Source organism: Quercus robur, chromosome 9 (genome assembly GCF_932294415.1).
Source record: "Quercus robur chromosome 9, dhQueRobu3.1, whole genome shotgun sequence".
NCBI lineage: Eukaryota > Viridiplantae > Streptophyta > Magnoliopsida > Fagales > Fagaceae > Quercus > Quercus robur.
The window spans coordinates 36444240-36467402 of NC_065542.1; the positions used below are offsets into that span (position 1 = coordinate 36444240).

General features: G+C 35.9%; 1 protein-coding gene across 2 annotated transcripts; it reads right to left on the reverse strand.

The window, feature by feature from the left end:
- Positions 1–817: 817 nt before the first annotated feature.
- Positions 818–8410, reverse strand: LOC126698304 (DIS3-like exonuclease 2). Of its 2 annotated transcripts, XM_050395444.1 has the most exons (8): positions 7975–8410; positions 6662–7113; positions 6497–6550; positions 6320–6388; positions 5840–5990; positions 3762–5677; positions 2020–2091; positions 818–1896 (listed from the first exon to the last, which is right to left on the reverse strand). In XM_050395444.1, the coding sequence occupies exons 1-8, from the start codon at positions 8096–8098 to the stop codon at positions 1483–1485; spliced, it is 3252 nt and encodes a 1083-aa protein (XP_050251401.1). In that variant the 5' UTR covers positions 8099–8410; the 3' UTR covers positions 818–1482. The 2 variants fall into 2 exon arrangements, with proteins under 2 accessions (XP_050251401.1, XP_050251400.1); XM_050395443.1 differs by having other exon boundaries at positions 3762–5990; positions 7975–8409.
- Between the last annotated feature and the right edge of the window lie 14753 nt (positions 8411–23163).

The following is a 23163-nucleotide window of genomic DNA, read 5'->3' on the forward strand; positions in this document are numbered from 1 at the left end:
TCTAGGTATCGGAGGTATTTTGGTCATCTTTTAGATTTTACGGGTATTTTTCGTAATATTAAGGTTTCAAAGGTACTTCGGTCATTTTCTAGGTTTAGGGGGTATTTCGATCTTTTTTTAGGTTTAAGGGGTATTTTGGTCATTTTCAGGTTTTTGAGGTATTTTGGTAATTTTTTAAGTTTTGGGGATATTTTGGACATTTTAGAGATTTTAGAGGGCATTTTGCTCATTTTAAAGATTTTGGAGATATTTTGGTCATTTTAGTGGTTTTTAACTATATTTGGTAATTTTAGAGATATCGGGAGCATTTTAATCATTTTAGAAGTTTTATAAGTATTTTGCTCATTTTAGAGATTTTGAGAGTATTTTGATTATTTTAGTGGTTTTTGAGCATATTTGGTAATTTTAGAGATATCAAGGGTATTTTGATTATTTTAGATATTTCATAGGTATTTTACTCATTTTAAAGATTTTGACAATATTTTGCTCATTTTAGAGACTTTGGAGATAATTTTGGATGTCCAAAGGTATATTGGTAATTTTGGAAGCTCGTAAGGATATTTGTGTCATTTTGGGTATTTATGAGTATTTTGGTAATTTTGGAGGTCAAGAGGGTATTCAAGTAGTTTAAGAGATATTTGGGTCATATTAGGTTAAGTAGGTGGATTACTACTAATTAAATGAATTGGGTTAGTAATGGATAATTAATTTATATATAAACGAGTCATAAATGAATAAATAGATAATTATACACTCAAACCATTTATGACCCAACCTGCCCATTTGTCACCCCTACTATTTCAAAGAAACTGTTAAATTAATACCCAACAAAAAATATCCATTAATAAGAGATCTATGTGCTGCTGCACGCTTGAGCTGAAATACAAGCCAAGCAGCACTTCAAAAGATGATTACAGTTCCAGTTCAAGTTTTCACCTAGGGAAAGATGACAACACATTATTCTGACTGGGAGCTACTGCCAGTCACCCAGTTTTAACAGTTCAAAATACAATAAAGGCAATAACATACCAAATTGAAGTTACTAGATCCGACCACCCAAAATCAAAAAATATATTGGGCTGCAGTCAGAAGGGGAAAAATACAGCATGAATTTGGCTTCGAAGCTCAAATCCCAAGTTGAAGGTAGATTTTCAATAAGTAAAATATTGGATGGAACTGGCCTACAAAAACAAGGGCCTATTCCAGCAAGCTGCATCTGTTAAAAAAACAGAAAAACCACTTAAGTTAAAGCCACAACGAAAACCTCCACCATTATCTACAGCTACGCCACCATTTTAGCATCATAGATTCATAGAGCATCACCAGACTTGAACCACAAATTTTTCACTCTTCTAAAACTCTTGTGAACTATACACTAATTCATATCTACAACAGAGCTTGCCCATTCCATACAAAGCTCTGTTATCTTCATCTCCAGAGTCTCCTTCAGTTGCAGTAGTTTGACACTACCAAACACCCAAGTTACCTTAGATATGAGCTCAGGTAAAGCCTTGCCCCAATATCAAGGGGACCATCATCCCCACCTACTGCATGAAGTACTACAGGAATGGTTGAAAGGAGATGCACTGTGAGGGGGAAAACTCCAGGATCAACTTCAGTATTTGAAATGACAGATTTGCAAATGGGCTCTGAAGCCTGAGCAGCAACACCAGTATCACCTACCTGTTCACTAGAACTCCCTCCAAACACCCACCGTTCAATTTTCACATCACATGGACTTACAACAAATGCAATGTCTTCAAGTGCCCTCCATTTACCAGGGCCACCTCTCCTAGAAGAGCGTTTGTTAGCTAAACTAAGCACCAATGTGGAAGTAGTCTCCAGCCATTCTACAGTCAAGCCTTCTACTTCATCATAATATATCCGACGCTCAATCTGATAGAATGACAGGATAAAAATTAAGGGCAGCACAGAGAAAAACAAATGGGAAAAAAAAAGGGGGAGAGTGAGAGAGAGAGGGTTTTTAATTAAGGAAGATAGAAGTCAGAAACAACTTACAGCTAGCTTTTGAATATAAATGGACATGAATCTTGGCCCAAGACCCAATACTCTTGCTTCTGAAAATAAAATCTGCAGTAGGACAATAGATAGGCCAAACATGAAGCACAATCCAAACACTGAAACACTCAGGATGAACATAACAAAGAGAGCAATGCCTAAACAACCATAATACCAACTCGAATTCAAAGTATTTGGCTCAATCAGACTGATAAAATTTTACTGGTTATTTTATACTAGGACGCATGGACGTGACGAAAATGGTAGTGTGTATGTGTGTCAGACATGGCTGCTTTACATGCCCGCCTGTGGAGTGTCCGACCAAAAAAATTATTTTTTAATTGGGACACGGGCTTGACATGGTTGCAGCCCACTCTCAACACAGCTGACAATTAAAAAAATAAATAACTAAAAAATCAATGATTTTCTTCCCTACCAGTCTACCATGAAAACAATCATCGATCTGTAGAAAAAAACTTTTCAAAACAAACTTCCCTCTCTTTCACACTCTCAAACAGCTCCCCAGTTCTCTCACACACTCTCTCTGTGTTGCGCTACCAGCCATCCTTGGCTTTCTCACTGCCAGATCATCCAAACAGCAGCATCACACCTTGTTGGCCATCCTCAGTGTCAGATCGGTGACCCAAAAGGACCATTGCACCTCCATCAGATTTCTCAAAGTTGTTGCAGATCACTCCTCACCACCAACTTTACATCTCTCTTGCGGTCTTGCCCACCTGGCCTTGTTCTCTACTCTAATGTTTTTGACTTTTAAAAAAAAAATATATATATTTTATTTTATTTTTGTTTTTGTTTCTAGAGAGTTCTATTCTCTCGTATCTATCAAGACAAGGGGTTTTAAATTGTAATTTCTTTTTTGGTTAAATCCTTAAGATTGTTAGTTACCAATAAATTATAGTCTGGTTAAGTTTTTGGATTTTATTCATTTTTTATTATTAATTGTTATAAAATATAAATCTTCCGTTAAAATTATTATTTATTAGTACATTATGGTCAATTTACTGTTAAAAATACAATATTTTATTGTCAAAAATTATCATTTAGTTGCATTTTTTATTTATGTTTGAAGTTGAATTATTTGTAGATAAAATTAATAAAAATGTGATTGCTACTAATAAATTACACCCTAAAATACCTAAAAATAATTAATTAGTTACCATGTCCCTACAATGTCATGTCCTAGTTTTTTAAGAATTGCAATGTTGCCTTGTCTCATGTCATGTCAGTGTCTGTGCTTCTTAGATTTTACATTAAGCTTCTAATTAAGAATGCACACTTCAAGATTGGAACAGTAGTTACAGTACAATGCTTTGAATTATTAAACTATCAAGTCTGATAGAAAGCTACTCATGAAGAGAATGAGGGTGAACACATTTCACATAGTGAGGGTACTTGGTTGTAGCATTCCTGCCAAATACTAAGGATCTATATATATATACACACACACTGGAATTCAAGTTAAAGATAACAAAAATCATGATGCAAGTATATGATATGAAATATGTAATATACAGAGTATGGTGGCAGGAGGTATGACAAAAGCAGACATAGATAACAAATCCCAAAGTGAATGCGGCATTTAATGTAGGACAATGTAGCACCTTAGTGATGCACTAATATCTTTCCACAATCACAATCCACCAGTGGTAATAATTTGTTTTTAAAGGTTAACGAAAGAGGACTGCAAATTAAAATTGCGCTGAAGGAAGAATAAAAAATACCTTTTTTTTCTTTAGCAGAACCCACATGTAGAGCTTGTCACAGGCATCCTTCACATGCCCGCTAGCCTGCTTTCTTTCATTGCAATAAGCAGCAACATCTGCAAGTGATTCAGAGCAGGGAACTCCATGCTTTACTGCTGCAGCTGACAGTGCTTTCTTACCTTCCAGGGATTCCGCAGCATCTCTATCAAAATGAATACAAGTGAAACATCTTCTTGCTACTTTCTCTCCCCTGCTAACTTTTGGCAAAGATCCTCGATACTTCAAGTACAACTCCTCAGCCTCTATGGCTGCAGCCAGTGTCCGGTGCACTATAATATCAGGATACCGACGCAGTGGTGAAGTAAAATGAGTGTAGTGAGGAACAGCCAGTGCATAATGACCCCAATCATTTTCACCGTTTTTCTGATCTCCACTACAAAAGTAAGTAGCCACTTGCATTGGTCTCGAAGCATATGAGATCAGAATGTCAAACAGCACAGTATCATCCTTGAGCTTTTCCCTGATTTGCTCCAGCGATTGATTAAACCGACCAGAAGAAGAAGTGTCCAATTCCAAACCATGTTTGCAACAAAATGCTTCAAACTCTCTGAGCTTTCGCATATTTGGTTCAGGATGCCTCCGCAGTAATGCACTATCAGGAAAAGCTCTAGATATGATTTCCGCAGCTGTCCTATTTGCCAAAAGCATAAACTCCTCAACCAAAAAGTTTGACTCCTTCTGTCCACAAAGCATGCTATCATATGGAATACCATGATCATCAAATAGATAAACAACTTTGGAGCTCTCCAGACGTAAAGCCCCATCACTAAATCTCTTCTCCTTCAAAATTTTGGAGATTTCATGAAGGCTTTTAACAGATCTAACAACATCAGGCCACTTGAAATGGCCATACAACTGGGGATTCCCATTTTCAGTGATATTAGAACCATCCACATTACTTATTTCATCAATAATGTCCTGAGCCTGTTTGTATGAAAGCTTGCAACAAGATTGTATCACAGAGCGGCCAATCCAATGGTCAACAACATCCCCAGCATAGTTGATGTCCATAAAAATAGAAAATGCAAGTCTATCTACTCCAGGGTTAAGAGAACACAGATTCTCTGAAAACATTGGGGGCAACATTGGTAATTTGTATTGTGACAGATAGACACTTGTTGATCGAACCTGTGCTTCTATGTCTATGGCTGTGTCAGGTAAAATAAAATACGACACATCCGCAATGTGGACTCCTACTCTGAAATTGCCATTGGACAATTTTTCAATAGAGAGAGCATCATCCAGTTCAATGGCAGTGGAAGGGTCAATAGTAAATATGCACAAATTTCGAAGATCTCTTCTACTTTTAACTTCCTCACGTGGCACCTCCCAAGGAATATGTGGAATGCTAGATAGTAATTCAGGAGAAAATTCAGATGAACGGATTGCATTTTCAAATAAAATTGCATTGATCTGTGCCTCTACTTCACTGCCCCGTCCAAAAATATGCAAGACATGGGCTAGTGGAACAGAACTTTCTTCATCCCATTCTTCAATTCGTGCAGCTACCAGCTCCATTTCAACTGTTGAATCACCCTTCTCCAATCTTTTCTTGATGCAGTCTGGCAAGCCCTTCACGAAGACCATCATTTTGGGAAGTTTGGGGTCAGTTGGTGTCAGGTGGATGTACTCACTGTCAGACAATGTCAATGAACTTCTGTTCTTTGTCTCTTTTCTGCAGAGTTCATGGTAAGATAACCAATTCTTAACATTAAGATAGCCAACAATAGCATCTCGTCGAGGAGACCTCTTAATTATGGAAACAATTCTGCCAGTAGGTCGTTTTGAAGGGAATGTGCTAATTGAGGAACAAATCCTGCCCACTGCTTTTACAACTTCACTCTGCCCATCAAAAGAACCTACATGCAAAGAATCTGAAGCAGCAGGGTGAACAAGATTACAACTAGCAGGTCCACTCGGTTCTAAATGAACAGTTTCACCCACAAAAGTACCTTCCCCATAACAAGACCCCTTCTCAGGGTAGGGGCAACTTCTGTAATGGTCACACTCGTAATCTGCATCTACCTTACTTTTACCTTTAGAGTTATCACTAGCAATTTCACCATCTTCCAGGAGAATGTTACAATCTTCCACTGGTGCAGGATTGTTAGATATCCCGGTTGACCCTTTCATCCTGGTCCATAATGACGAAGGATCAACCTTGAGCACTACAATGTCTCCTTCCACCTGCATTATTATTTATTAAAAAATAAAATAAAAATAAAAAAATAAAAAAGGAACCCAGAGCAATTTTAAGCCTCATCCCCTAGCAAAACTATTGATATATAGAAGAATAAATCACACTGTTAACACTTAATGATGAATTATCTGAATCCTGACAGCAGATACATGCAATAAAGTTGCCTCGTAAAAGGGGCACACAAAGTCAATACATGCTTGTTTTCATTATAAAACAATGTACCATAACAGATATAAAGGCAGATCTAAGTTATCACCAATTACTTTTTTTCTTGAGGCAATCAAAGATATGCAAAATAAACCAAATCCAAACGTACAGCTCTATTTTGGGCAGCAATTCCACTAATGAGAACATCCGTTGGTACCCCATCAATTTTGCAATAAGCCTACCAGCAAAAGAACAAGGTATTTGCATTATTTACTAAGGAATTTATAAATGAGGAGCATAGAGAAACATCAAAATTGTAATTTATATTTAAAAAAATGTAACAAACCTCAAGTCTATTGTGGGCATTGACACGAAACAAAACTTTAAAAGCTTCACCTTTCTGAGACATAAGACGAAGATAACAAATGAGTCAACAATTTTCCATTCTCAAGAAACACAACCGCAAATGTTCCAACAGACATTACACATCAAGACCCATTTTCAAACTGACCTTTAATGCCTCATTAACAGCCTCCATGGACCAGTGTGGATCAAAATATTTTTTCTGAGAACCCTCAATATGAGGGGAAGGAAACATATAGTTGTTTTTAGATGTCCCAGGTGATCCTCTGTAAAAAACTGGTTCAGGACAAGATTGTGACATGACTCTGTGACCAAAATCAGATACATGCTGATTTGGTATGTTTTGCTCCTCCATGGGGTTCACTTGTTCACAGATACGCATTGTTGGCATAGAAGAGAAACCAACGTCTGATGCTCGGGTTAATTCATGCTCAATTGGAGGACACAAGTCCAATGCGTGCTCATTTGGAGGACGCATGTCCCATCCATGATCCATTGGAGGACGCATGTCCAATACATGCTGCTTTGTTGAAGAACTACTCAGAGATGCAGTTACATGATTACATGTTCTACCATCTCCCAAACACTCTGGTCCATTTACTGAATAAGAAAAAAGAAGGGTAAAAAAAATAGTCAGTGTCAAAAGTTTGATATTGTGTACTGAGCCTCACATAGGGAACAAAGCCAAAACCCCGAACAGCCACAGCCATCATTTAGATGAAACGAAAGAGAAAAAAGGGGGGGGGGGGGGATTTGGAGATTTTGAGCCTCAGCTAAGGTTGTGGGAGGTGACATAAGGTAGAAGTATTTATGTCTTAGGCTGACAACAATTTGACACACGGACATGAACAAATTTTAAAGCTTTATAAACATCAGCTAACATTATGATAAACTGTCTTGACTACTATTGCGCTATAGAACTAGGATCAAATATAATTAACAATTAGGCCTGAATATATATATATATATATATATAGAAACTTCAGTTGAGCTACTGATATTCAAGCCAATCCAGCTATAACTCAACCGGAACTTCCTCCTCCCATATCAATGGAATGGAGGGAACCCACTGGGTGTGTCTTTAGTTTTCACCCAAAAAAAAAAAAAAAAACGTATACAACTTAATTAAATAAAGCATGTTAGAAATCTTTGACATTAAACTCGGTGAAATCTTGCACCTAAGTGAATTCCCGTAGGTTTTACAGGCTATAGGACTCTTCTTTTAAGAAAGGTTCCTATGTCTTGATGGCTTTTTTTTTTTTTTTTTTTTTACTTCTGCTCAAGCCATAACAATAAAGATTTACACTATTCCAAATGTAAATTGATCTAATCTTGCTCTGTCTACCTAACACAATTATCACAAAAACCCAGTAAAATCTTTATCGAAAGTGAATCCAACACTTTGTTCTTGGTAACAGTGATAAATTAAAATTCACCAAAAAGCCATGAAAAAACAGAAACCTGAAGTAGGAGGAGGAGGAGTGGATTGTTTGGATCGGCGGTTAGATCGGCGCTTCTTCTTCTTCTCCTTATCGCCTTCACAATTTGGTTCAACCACAGATTGTTGAACTAAGCCAGGCCTCATAATTTCAAATTTTTTAAATTAAAAAAAAAAAAAATCAAAGAAACAAAGAAAGAAAATTGGAAACCCTAGAAAAGACGAAGAGATAAAAATGGGGGGATCTTCCGATTGGGTAAAAAAATATACCGGAAGAAACCGATAATAATAATGAGAAAAGTAAAAATAAAAAAGAAGAAATAATAAAAGCGAAAAATAAAGAACGAAAAAAAAAAAAAAAACAGAGGGAGAGAGAGAGTTAGAGTTTTATATATAAGGTAGGTGGAAGATGGTAATGGTGGTGGAAAAGGACGTGGTGAATGGTCGGCGGGGACATAGGCGCCGACTCTTGATTCCTTTGTCTCTTTCTTTTTATTTTTATTTTTTAACTTTTCGCCTTCCTTCATTTTTTGATTGGGTGAGAGTGAGAGAGAGTGGAGTGGGGAAGCTGGGGGCCTTGGATCTCTCGACACGTGTTGTCCTTTTTCTTCAGGACTTTTCTAGACCACTTAGATTGGATCTGGCCGCCCATTTAGATATTCACCGCGGTAAGTTTCTTTAAAATATTCTTCTTCCATCTTCTTGTACGTGTATTAAAAAAAGGTGCATCCGTCAATAGCTTAGAAGGCCATTTTTCTTTTTTTACTTTGTTGCTATGCAGCTTATTTTTACTACTAGTTATGAATCTTATTGTACTTTTTGATACTATTTATGAATTCTATTATATTATTTTACCTACCTTTTAGCTTTATCTATATTACTTTCAATAAAAAGTTTTCAACCCCCTCTCTACGTGTATGTGTTAAAAATTCTTAGTATTCTAAAAAAAAAAGTTTTTAGTTTCGAATAAATAAGTTGTTCCCAAATAAACTCTTAGTGTGCATTTAGCTCCAAATTAAAAAAACTAGTTTATTTTACTATTCAATTTATTTTTACTATTATTCATGGATCCCACTGTACTTTTTTGGTACTATTATGGGTTCCACTGTACTATTTCAGTTAATTTTTATCTTTATCTATAGTACTCTCAGCAAAATAAGTGAATCCCAAACAGACACTTAGAGTGTGTTTGTCATGAGCTTATAAACTCAGTTTTTAGCTTCTAACTTTTATATACAGCTTTTTAAAACCTCACTTTTTGCTGCCTTTTTTCACATTTTCAAATTTTTTTCAAGGTACATACTTCAGCACAATTTCAGCAAAAAATTTTCAATTTCAACTAAATAAGTTGTTTCCAAATAGACCTTTATATTGCGTGGTGTGTGATTTTTTTTTTTTTTTTTTTTCATTTTTGGGTTTTCTTTGGTGGGAGGATTTGGAAAATTGGAATTGAAGATGATGATGGATCATGGATGGGAAAACATGGTACCATAGGAAGGAAAGGAAGGAAGAAAATAATGATAAAGAAAAACTTTTTATGATTGTGGGTGGTGGGGGCAAAGAGAAGAAGCTTTGATAAGGAGAATGCTTTATTTATTTATTTATTTATTTTATATAATTTAAGCAAATTAGAATTAAAATAGACACAATGAAATAAAATCTGCTTTTAGAGAATTAGAGTAGACATAATGAAATATACGTCAATCAATTCTAGAGTTTTGTTTAAATGACTATTATTTTCTTATAATTTTCTGATAATCATAAGAAATATATGTAATTTACTTTTAGCTTATTATCAAGGGTCTAATAACTTGTGGGTTTCAGTTAGCTCAATTGATAAAATCTCAAAATATTTAAGGTTCAAATATCCTCACCTCATTGTAAATACTAAAGTATTAGAGAGAGAGAGAGAGAGAGAGAGAGAGAGAGAGAGAGAGAGAGAGAGAGAGAGAGAGAGAGAGAGAGAGAGAGAGAGAGAGAGAGAGACGACAACAACAACAACAACAACTTAGCTTGTCAATGAAATCCGTATTTTGTCATCAAGTTTGGTATCTACCAAATTATATTTGAATCCTGAATATTTTGAGACTTTACCAGTTGAGTTAATTGAAACCCACAAGCTATTACACTCTTGATAATAAGCTAAAAGTAAATTACATATATTTCTTATGATTATCACAAAATTATAAGAAAATAATAGTCATTTAAACAAAACTCTAGAATTGATTGACGTATATTTCATTATGTCTACTCCAATTCTCTAAATGTAGATTTTATTTGTCTACTTTAATTCTAATTTGCTTAATTCATATAAATATAAATAAATAAATAAAGCATTGTGTGTGTGTGTGTGTGTGTGTGTGTGTGTGTGTGTGGGGGGGGGGGGGGGGGAGGGGGCCTTTTTGTGCTAATGGGCCCGGGCCTATTCTGCTATGCTTAGGCCCATAGGGTTGTGGGTTGAAGAGCTAGGACTGGCCTAATATCCTAGCAAAACCACGCTAAAGGCCAGTTTGTGCGCAGACCGAGCTTTCCCAATATGCAGATAGAGCAAACAGCGCTATAGCAAACTAGGTGTCGTGGCAAACTAGGTGTTGTGGCAAACGTGACACTCGCACGGCTAAATCACTGCCACAGCAGAAACAACTGATAATGCAAATATGAAAAATACCATAGCAGAAACAACTAATACAACAAATATGAAAATGTACCACAGAAAAAACAACCGATACAGCAAATATGAAAAATACCACAATAGAAACAACTGATATAGCATATATGAAAAATATAATAAAGACTGCCACAGCAGGAACAATTAGTATAACAAATATAATAGAGGCGCTACAACAAAACGACTAGCACAACAAAATAAATAAGTAAATAATGCCACAACAAAACAATGATTGTGATTTTTAGCAAATGAGACTACATATGTCTATAATCAAAACCATGGGTCAAATCTTTCAGCAGAAAGTGAACCAAGTGTGGGGGCCTTTTCACGTTGATGGGTCAGGGATCGTTTTGCTGCACTCAAGCCTGTGATTTAAGGTTTCAAGGAGTTAGGACCAGCCTATTATCCAGTAGGGCTATGTCGCAGACCGGCTTGTGTGCAAGTCAAGCCTTCCCAGCATTCGATGAGACGGTAAGTGCTACAGCAAACTGGTGCTGGTAATTATGAGCTCTCCCATAATAAAACCAATTTCTGCTGATACTTTCTTCTCGATTCCTTCTTTTATAACCCGAGCTTGGAGAAGGAAGAAATAGGAGGGCCCTATGGAAAATGTGGTCAGAAATCCATAATAGAGTCCAACCACATTGACCAAATTGATTATCTTATGCATATCATGGTAGAATAACTAGTACAATATGTATAATAAGAAGAGTACCATGGCATAATAAGTGTTACCACAGAACAACCGATATAGCATATATAATAAAAAGGTGCTATAGTAGAATAATTGATACAACAAATATAATAAAAAGGTGCTACAATAGAATAACTAATAGCATAAGACACTACAACAGAATAAATATCGATAAAGATGTTAAACAAGCTAACAGAGACCGCGACAGGAAAATGGCATTGACTCCAAGCAAATGGGTTCACCGTCCTAGTTCTGGGTTAAGTCTACCAATAACAAAATGTCCAAGAAGGGAACTGAACTCCAACCTTGTTGTAGGCTTCTGCCATCAAAATTGTTCGTCCTGGAGAAAGGGCCTAAATGGTTGTGAATTATAACTTATAGAGTTCCAAAAAGTGGGTTTGTCAAGAGGAGGGAAATGGTGATCTATTGATGCATGACCTTATTTCTACTGCATTCTTCTTCTCTCTTTGTTTTTTCTTTTACCACTTTCTTTCTTCTTTCCCTTAGCCCTTTTTACTCTTAGTCTCTTGTTATTCTCTCACCATGGGTTCCTCCTCCCTCTTTCATCTATGGCTACCTCTCCCTTTTATAGTGAATTGATTCAATGAGATTTCTTTCTTTTACCCCTAAGGCTTCTCCAACCGCTTTTGGTTTCTTATGGGCATTCCTTTAGGATTGCCCACTAATCTGTTGGTTGCCCAGCTACTACCTCTACTCAAAGTGTGCTTGCTGCACCACTCCTCGTTCTAGGAAAAAACTCTACCTTGTTTTTTCTTCTCCTTACCTTTCTTGCCTTACCTGAATGGATAAGGGCTCGAGCTTCTCTCTCTACCTACCTTTATGGCACGCATCAGGTGGTCCTAGCCCTTCACTTACTTCTTTTGGGCGAAATCTCATCCCAACAATGCATTTTCCCAAAAGAGGCCTCAATAGGAATCCCAAAATACCTTTTTCTCCCCTCCACCAAACCACACCCTCGAAATCCCTTGGTTGTGGACCCACCTTTCCTGTATTGGCTAGGTACAAGTGGGTGGTGCTCCAACCCTTGTGTGTGTGTTCCATTATCCTTTGCATTTGTCTTCTTTTACTCCCATGCCATTTTTGTCGTTCTTGCTATGTCTCATTTTGCTATGTGTCTTTTGTGTTCGTGCTTATCCTCCACGACATGAAGGGGCGCAGCTTGTACTATTTCTTCTTATTTCCCGATGGGCTTGGATATTGGCTTGGCAGAAGTCCCTGCCTATCTGGTCCATTGGGCCTTTGCTTTTGTTACTTCTCTTCTTGCTAGGCCAATGGGCCTACTGGCTATTATTCCTGCCACGTTGGCACATTGGGCCTTTTACCTCTTTCCTTAGGCTTCCATAGCCCATTTATTTTACTTTTACCTCTTATTTTGTCTATGGGTTTGTTGTCCAAAATGGGTATCAACACCAAGAAGGAACCCAAACCCCAACTTGAACAATCTTAGCATAGGTTTTTGCCATCAAAGTTGTACATTTTGAAGAAAGGGCCTAAATGGCTGTTCGTTACCATTGGTGAAATTTTAAAGAGTACGTTTTTTTTAGAGAGTGGGAAAAGATGGTCTATTGATGCATGCCTTTTCTTACTGAGTTTTCCTTCTTTCTTTTTCTTAGTCCATTTTCTTTCCTAGTCTTTTCTTACTGTTGCCTCACTGTCCCTTTTCATCTATGGTTGTTTCCCCTTTTATAGTAGGTTGATTTCATGGGATTTCTCCTTTTTACCCCTAGGGCTTCGCTAACTATTTTTGGTCTGTTATGGGCATCCCTTTAGGACTACCTGCCAACCCATTGGTTGCCCGGCCATTACCACCACTGAGTAAGCTCAGTGTGCTCTCTTTCTTCCACTACCCATCTCATGACAAAAAATCTCTGTTTGTTTGTTCTTGCTATTTGCCTCTCCCTTCTTGCCAAAATGGATAAGGGCTTAGGTCTCTCACTACCTACCTCTATGACATGCATTAGGTGGTCTTGCTATTTGCTACCTCTTTTAGGCAAAATGCCATCCCAGCAAGGAATTTTTCCCAAAAGGAGTTATAGTTGGAAACCCAAAATAGACTCTTTTCCCCCCACCACCAAACCACACCCTTTAAATCTCTTGATCATGGGCCCACCTCTCCTGTATTGCCTAGGCACAAGTGGGTGGTGTTCCAGTCCTTGTGTGCTCGTTCTAGTATCATTTGCGTTTGTTTTCTTTCGTCCCCACGTCGTTTCTACCATTCCTGCCATGTCTCGTTCTGCTGTGTCTCTTTTGTTCGTGCTTATCTTCCATGACACGAAAGGCATGAGCTTGCATTATTTCTTCTTATTTCCTCATGGGCTTGCATATTGGCTTGGCATAAGTTTCTACCCAACCAATTCATTGGACTTTTGCCATCCTTTCTTATTTCTTCAAACCTAGTGGCCTCTCTTCTCTTCTTGCTATGCCCATGGGCCTACTAGCTGCTATTTCTACCACGTAGGTCCATTGGGTTCTTTTACGTCTTTTTTTGGTTTTCGTAGCCCATTTCCCTTACTTTTGCCTCTTGTTGTACCCATGAGCCTGCTAGTTGTCATTCCTACCATGTTAACCCATTAGATCTTTTTACCTCTTTTCTTGGGCCTTCATAGCCCATTTACTTTACTTTTACCTCTTGTTGCGCCCATGGACTTGCTAGCTGTTATTCCTGTCATGTTGGCCCATTGGGTCTTTTTACCTCTCTTCTTGGGCCTTCATAGCCCGTTTACTTTCATCATGTTTCTTCCACACTTTTCCCCTTTCATCTTTCTTCGTTGTTGGACTTTTTTGCTATTGGGCCTTTTGTTAAAAACGAGTATCAACAATATATATATATATATATATATATTAAAAGTAAGTGTATTTATTGAAAAAAGAAGAACCCATGTATATAAGAAGTATACATGGGAGCAAAAAATTCAATCTCTTAAAGTATAAAGATCAATCATATAGCAGAAAGAAAAGGAACCTAATGCTGACAACCATCAAACAAACGTTTAAAGCTTCTTTTGGGTGATTATTTTTCCTTTTTATTTTTACTTTTAAAACAAAATATATAGTTGTTTAAAACATAATTTTTTTAATGAAATAAACAAGCTCCTTGACTTGAATGTGGAACCGCCACTACGAGGAAGGAAGATTTGCTAAGGAGCACCAACAATAACATAGTCACTTTTTTCTTTTTTTGGTTGAGAATCAATGTAGTCACACATTAATCACTAAGATTAAGATTATCCTTTGATAGAATGCAAATCCTCTGTACCACTTTTTGTGTACCACTTTATGTTCCACTAATCACTATTTTCCATGTGTATAATTACTTTCCATTTTAAACACTATTTTATAAGGAAAGTAAAATAAAAACATGGCAAGTAGTGATTGGTGGAACATAGAGCGGTACATAAAAAGTTGTAAAGAAGATTTAGACTTATCTATCACATGCTTAATTCAAAGAAAGGTAGACGACTATCACCAATCATGTTAATCAATCAACGACCTATATCTAATACGCATTAAATTCAAAGATTTAAGTCAATCAACCATGAGACTAATCTTTTTTTTTGATAATCAACCGTGAGACTAATCTTATTCCTAAATTGATTAATCTATCACATGATGAAATTCAAAGTTAAATCCAAAAAGGTTAGAAAATAATCAAAAAGATAAAAATTGTCTTTGTTTACGTCCCAAGTTGAAACAAATTACCATAATTCGTCCTTGACTTCGAATCAGTCCAATTTTTTCACAAATTTATGAACATAGGCCATAATTTCATATTTGTCCTTTCTTAATTTTTTTTTTTTTGAGAGAGTTTTCAACCTATGCCATCTGTTTTTGATGATAGATCTTTATCATCAGACCAAGACACCAATTAGTTTTTGGTGTAGGTGGTGATTGAACTCCAGATCTCTTATTCAACCATTAGAGATTTTACTGGTTAAGCTAACTGGAACCCACTTCTTAATTTAAGTTTTTTGAAAATTTCTTATGACTACAAAGTTTGACAACATTCCCTCATATGCGTAGCAGAGTTCCACGTTAAACACGTTTACTTAAGAATTATAAGAAATTGGGTTCAACAAAAATAAGAGTAGTATTACATTCACAACATTGTCACAATAATTTCTCAACAAATTCTATGCAGTAGGTAAGTTATAACTGATTATAATTTGAGCCCAATCCTGCCATAACGTTTTTACCCATCAATAATAACTTGTTCCATAATATTTATTGTGAAAATATTGTTGATGTAACATTACTCCAAAAATAGTTTTAACCCCACAAACATAATCATTAACCCCTTAAACCAAAAAAAAAAGAAAAAAAGAAAAAAAAAAAGAAAAGAAAACTTAAATAACAAGAATAAAAATTAGCCCAAATAACAACAAAAATAACTCAAACAGAAATAAGACTAGACTTAACAACATCAAGTGAACAAATTATTCAACAAAAAACCTATTAAAAAAAATTTCTAATTGTTCAAATTTGTAACTTGTTAGATACATTACATATAAATAATCTCTAATTTAATTTTTTCTAAAAAAAAAAAATACTAAAAGAAATATTGTAGTTGTGAGTTTTCTTTGGTGGTGCCAGCAGTTATACTCTTTTTGGCTTTGTAGTTGTAACAATTTTGCTACCATCAACAATTCAACTCACAGTTATAACAGGTATCATCTCTCTCTCTCTCTCTTATATCATTTAGACTATATTTTAAATTATTATTTTTATCTTAGCATTCTTACTTTCCACTTTATCTCTTATTGGTCAATTTTTTCCTCTTTCATGTATTAGGGTTTTTTTTTTTTTTTTGGTGATATTGATATTTTCAAGTAATCTCTCTGTTAAATTTTTATATAATTTAAGTTTCTTTGTCAACACCTTAGAAAAAATTTCAAAATTGTGCAAGACAAGTAGGTGTAAGGGGTAGGGTAGGTGATAGAATAAGAGTTTGGAAAGATTGTTGGCTACCAAATAATAGAGCACAATCAGTCAGAATGACACCAAACACCTTGTCTAAGAATGCCAAAGTCTTGAGTTAAATGACCATTAGAATAGGAAGTACTGAAACTCCTAGCTACCAGAACAAGCTTTTTCACCCATCAAAGTGGTCTGGACTAGTTAAAATTTCCTGCCAGCAACAAAATAAGCTGATCTGAACTAGCACATATCCTGGTAAATTCCAATGTTCAAAATCAACTTATATTGTTGCCCTTAAACAAACTGATGCAGTGAAACCTATACAATGGCTAGTCCCTTCTCAGTTTGAGTTTTTTAATACCATGACATGGCTAATATGGAGGAACTCATGCATCAAGCAAGGCCACTCATCAATCCATCACACTAACAGCAACAAAAACTACAACAGATACTGAGAATCTGAGATACATGCATGAGCATTTTCTGCAGAATGGGCTGGTAGTAGTAGGGATGGACTAGTAGCTAGACACATTGGAGTCCACCTTCTTGGAAAAAATATATGGGATCAATTGTGCAACGCTGTGGTAAGACCTAATCACGTCAATACTGTGGCCATTGGGGTAATCGTCGTAGGAGGATTCGTAGTTACCACGAGTTGTGTTGGGCCAAAATTGGAAATTAACACTGTTTGCCAAACAATATAATTAGTAGGCACTGTTTTCAAACTATATATAATACTAACATCACGAGTCTCTAAGACTTGATTTAGGCCTATAAATCGAGTCCCAAAGACTCAATTTCCATGGTCTAATCACGCATGATGTGCCATTTTTTCCATGTGGCGTCTACCTAGAAATCTAGTCTTAGAGACTCGATTTATAAGCCAACCATTTAAAAATCAAGTAAAATGTAAATCAGGTCCTTTCTCACTGCTTTCTCTTTTCTTTCCTTTTCACCATTCTCCCTCTCTCCTCTCTCACCTGATTTGCAATCCAAATTTTTTTTTTTAATTTTTTTTAATCTAGGTTTGCAGACTGCATGTAGTTGTTGGTGGTGATGGATCCAGGTGGTAGTGGTTGCTGATTGGTGGTTTTGACGGGTGGGTGGCTGGGTGGGTTTTGATGGTTGCTGATGGGTGGGTTTTGATTTTGGGTAGGTGGGTTGGGAGTGGTGGCTGGCTGGGCTTGGATGAAATCGGTGGCTGGGTTGGGAGTGGCAGACGAAGTGGTGATCAGATCATTTTTGGGTTTGCCACTGTGGGCCTACATTTTGCTCGCCGTAGATTTGCTGCTGTGGATTTGGCTTGCTCGCCGTGGATCTGGGCTTGCTCACCTTGGGTTTTTTTTTTTTGGTGGTGGGTTTTGCTTAGTCATGATCTTCTACAAACCCCATAGTGGTGGGTGGATTTTGATGTGGGATAGGCAAAATGTGGGTTTTGGTGGTTGTTGATGTTTGTGGTGAATGGTGATGGTGAGAGAGCTGAACATGTGTGTAAGGAGGTTTCATTGTGCTGGGATTGTTGTGTTGATTTCTTTATTTTTTTTGGCTTATAAATCGAGTTTTAGTGGACGCCACATGGAAAATACGCCAAATCAGCACACTGAAATCGAGTTTTTGAGACTTGATTTATAAGCTCAAAATCGAGTCTTTGAAACTCAAGATGTTAGTAAAAAAATATAGTTTTGTAACAGTGCCTACTAATTATATTGTTTGAAAAACAATGTTAATTCCCAATTTTGGCCAGCTGTGTTGCATGCAAGTAATGCAACAAATTAGTGACATTTACTATTCGTGTGAGAGGATAGATTTACATTTATTGTGATTATTGTTTAAAATTTCCTTCAACAGCTGTTACAGCTCAAAGTATTGCATATACGCTTCTCTTTGTAACGGAGATAGGATAGGAGTTAGAGACGTGGTAGTTGAGATTGAATATAGGCGTTTAGTGCTGGATCTGTAAGCTAAACAAAGAAGAGATGTAATAAAGTAGCAAAAATGTGTTAGCCTGTATTGGCTAGCTAGGGCTAGAAATCCAAAGGGTCTTGATGTTTGGCTGGAAGAAGGGCCACATTTCCTTATGGAAGCTGTATCACATGATCAAATTCATCAATAACATCTTAGACTTTACAAACAAGAAAAGGTTCAATAACTTTTCTTTATAAAAAGAAAGATACCATAACTTAGTCAAATTTGGATGATATTTGCTATTTTCTAAGGAATCACGTGTGTACCTAAACTTCTGTCAATAATTGCACCACGTCTGTTTTTTTTGCATCACATCTGTTAAGAAGTTTGTTTGTTGTTTTTTTTTAATAGCAATTTTGACTAAACTAAGAATATATAATCTCTTATTTCTTAATCATATTTTTTAATCCATCAACATTTAATTTTATCGTACTCTAATACCTCTGAGGATGATATTTAAATGTAATTTACTTTTTAACACGCATAACTCCACAAATTAACAAATGTTTTCAAATTTAAGAACAGCCCACAATATTCTAGTGGCCTTTCATTATAGAGGAACTAAAAGTTGACATTGTTAGAATATCAAGTTATTTACACTACACCTTATAATATTCATCAGGAATGACAAACAGGTTGGGTTTATAAAGAAAAAAAGTATTCTCAAATTCAAACCTATTAAATATTCTTATAAAAAAAAAAAAAAAACCTATTAAATATTTTACACCCAAACCCGTTCCAAGTCCTATAGAACTAAAACTTTTTATCACAAAATCATCTTATTTTTATTTAAAACTCCTATATTGAACCGTTTATCTTATTATAAATAAGGTTAAATGGGTTGAATCGGATGATGTTAAGCTAAAATTAAACAACTAAAATACTATTTGATGAAATTTACTGGAAGTAAATACTTTTATTCTAAATTAAAATAATCTATATCGTATACTATATATAATAGTAGAAGCTGAGAGAGTTGATTCCTACAATTAAGGCGGTGCTGCCATGTAGGAAAAATGCCTATCTAAAATTCGGCCACTTTTAAGTTAAAAAGCGATAAATTATATTGTTTGGCAACGTTGCAACACCGTTTAAAAGCCTCTCAGTATAAAAAGAAAACTAATTGCTTAAAATACAATTAAAAGGGCTTGCAATACTCCCAAAAAAACTTACAATACAGAGAATGGAGAAGGAGAGGGAGATCAAGAGATCAAAAACTATATGCCCTAAAAACTGAAACCCAAAACATCAGACACCAATCAAGATGGAGAAGAGCACGAGTGTTTGAATCGACTAAACTCACAACTGAGCCGAAGCGTTGTGTTTCTATGTTTCGGAAGCTTGGGATCTTTTTCGGAGAAACAGTTGAAAGAAATAGCGGTGGGTTTAGAAAACAACGATCAAAGATTTTTGTGGGTTATGAGAAATCCACTGCCAAATAAGGATAAAGATCCAAACTTCTCATTTGGCCGATTAAGCAAACCGCTTCACTATTTTTTCTACTGTTCTGTCACTTCGTTGAAACCTTTACCGATAAGGTTTTTTGTTTTATTTTAAAATTATATCATTTAAATATGATTTATGCTTGGTTATTTCAATCGAATTGATTTTGATTTAGACTCAGGTTTGGGCAGCCACCACCGTAGTGCAGCTGGAACTATTATTGGTAAAGGTTTTCTTTATTCTTTTTAAAATTACGCCATAATTATGATTTATGTTTTGGTGTTTGGTACTATAGATTCGATTTAGGCATTTGGATTAGATTTGATTTTGATTAAGGTTACTGGATTAGATTTGGTGTATGGTTAGGCTGTTATGTGATTAATTTTACAATATGCATATTATGCTGCCAACCATATTTTCTTTGTCAGATGTTGCTTCCCTCTCTACAACAATTTGTCACTGAATAGATAATCTTTTACACATTTCTTATATGAGTTATTCTATTCTCTTTTCTATTTGTTTATAGGACTTCTATTAGATGTTTCTAAGTTACTTTACTTATATTTAATTTAAATATACTTTAACCATATATACCCAAGGTTAGCATAATTTTTTTTTCTCTTAATCAAATATTGTTTCTGCCAGTAGTTTATGCAATTGCCAGTTCATTGTTTCCCATGGTTGCTTTTCCTATTCAAATACTATTACTTCAATTGCATAGTTAATTGATGGGGTAATGCTCTTTCTTTGTATGTTTTTCCTTGGCATTTATAACCTTTGGCTTTCTAATGTATTTTGTGTTTTTTATTTAATTGAAATGTCTTTCATTAATGTTTCCTTTACATTTTTGCTTTCTCTATTTCTTATTGTGTTGATTATAGGATTTTGATTGAGGCATTTGGGTTAAATATGGTTTCGATGAAGGTATTTTGGTTATAATTTGTTTTTGCTTAGCTTTGGTTTTGTTTTGGATATTTGGATGATTTTTTTTTGGTAGTAATTTTGCAATCATCGTAGAGAGTAGACAGAATCAATACTGGATAGTGTCTTTTGCTTTTTTTGTTAGATTTCTGATTCAATATCTTGGTTTCTCTGTTTGTGTTTGGCTTTTGGTGGGCGTTCGAATTGGAATATATATTGACTTTATATGTATGACATTAAAAATTTCATTGTAATGTGGCAACTATGGAATGATAAGGTAATGGGCAATGATTATGATAATTGGCAAAGACAATTGTGAAGAAGGCAATGTCAGACCCACTTGATGCTGAGTTTGGTTTCTCTTACCCGGACTTTAGGACAAGTCAACTCGCCGGGTTAGTCGAGTTCTACTAGTGCCATGTCTTCCTTTGCTACAAGAACCCCCAGGTTTGGCCCTCCAAAATCGAGGCCTTTGAATTTGATCAGGTTCCTAAGTTGCTCTTTGCTGCTGTCATGGCTAGGAAGGCTGATATGAACAAAGAGGTGTATGTCTGTCACTGTGATTTTTTGTGGTTTTTAGTTTCATTATGGTGAAATTGGGTTTCGTATTTTGTTAATTGAAATTGGTTTTTTTGTGTGATTATGTAGACTTTTGTGTTAAGTGTTGATATGGGTTCTGATAGGCCAAGAATGTATTGACCCCTTGTGATAGATTAATTGATTAATTAGCCAAGTTTATTAATTAATCAAATTAACATGCAAGATGTGTGGTAGCACAAACAAATCACCAATTAAACTAAGTATGCAGCAGAAAATAAATTGACACGGTGATTTGTTTATGAATGGGGAAAACCTACAAGGCAAAAACTCCACCGGGTGATTTTAAGGTCACCATTCCCGAGAATCCACTATTATCAAAACAAGTGGTTACAAGTAAAGGAATCTCAGTACCTTATACCAACCTACAGTTAAACCATTACCCCAATTGGACTTATTTTGTAGTGACAATATCTCCTTTCAATGCATGACTCCCAGTATGTGACTAATCCATTGTGTGAATCCCAGTACGCGACTTAATCACCAACATGATAAGAATGTTGGCAACAAAGTTCTTCAGTTCATCACACGATGAAGATCATGAAGTTGCTTGGTCACAAAACCGTAAGGTGCACAAACACAGCAACTTCTTCAAGAGAAAGATGAACTAGGGCAAACTAGGTTTCCGATCACACTTTTCTTCACACTCATAGAATTGTGCTCTTGTGCAACTTGTGTAACCTTTTACGGCCCTCAAAATAATCGTTATATATGTTTAGGGTTGTGAGAAAAGAAAGCCCAAACATATACCCATGGATTGGATGAAAAACAGTTCTGAAAAATTGAGTTTCATAAACCTCGATAGATAGCCATCTATCAAGCTAGCTATCAAGCCACAAGCTTCAGCAGCTTTTAAATCTCAATAGATGCTAGCTGTTGAGTTTTAAAATCCAGCACTTCATTACTTGATTCTTGCATAGACTTGCTTGGCTTTAACACTTGAATTTAAAACCTTGTTTCTTGAAGCATTAAACACATCCTAGATCTACCCAATTACAAACAAAGTGCGTTTTGTCAAAGGATTAGCCAATTATATAAAATGACATATGTTCCTAACATTGAATCACATATGTCCTAACAATCTCCCCCTTTGGCAATCCGTGACAAAACCACAACAAACAAATGAGATATGAGAGAAGTCATAAATAACTCAACTCATATTCACTTGTTGAATACAGTAAAATCTATCCTAACACAAACTCTTGAAAAACTTTGCAAGAAGAGAGTTTATGACAAGTAGACTTTGACAACCTATATTTCTGAAACACTTTAAACAAAACTCATCATGGCATCTTAATGTGAAGTAGAAATAATAGATTGCATACAATAAATAAGAAACATGTGTATAAAGAAAGAAAAGAAACAACACATGGAGAGATAGGTGAATAACGTACATTAATATATATAAAAATCAAATATAAGTACAATGTATGTCAAAATGGTCACAAGACCAATATACAAGGGATAAGGTATCTAAAATAGAAAGAAAAGAAAAGATACAAAAATCGTCATTACATCCCTTAATATAAACACTCCCCCTATCTCCTAAACTAACCCTCCCCCTATGAGTATGACTACTTTCATCTCAAAACTACTCCCTCTTTTTGTCACGAGTGACAAAGGACAAGTAAATCAAGTAGACATCTCATTATCACTAGGCGAGCCATCATCATCATCCTCAACATCATCATCACTGCCGAAGCCATCGTCACTCTCATCTTCAGATGCCTTGGGAGAGGAAGCCACTGTGTAACCACCTATCACAGCTTATTGTCGCACGTACGATCGACATTGGTGTTTACTTGACACAACTCATCACTAAGAGTGTCAAGGCGAGCATCCATGTGCACAAGCTGTGCTATGATGGCCTCAAGTGTCACTCCACCCGCTGAAGAAGAAGGAGTGGAGGTGGATGGAGTGGTAGAAGCCGGAGGAGCTACTGTTTCTGTCCGGGGCTACCTCGAGTGAAGTTGTGCAAGATTCTGCTTA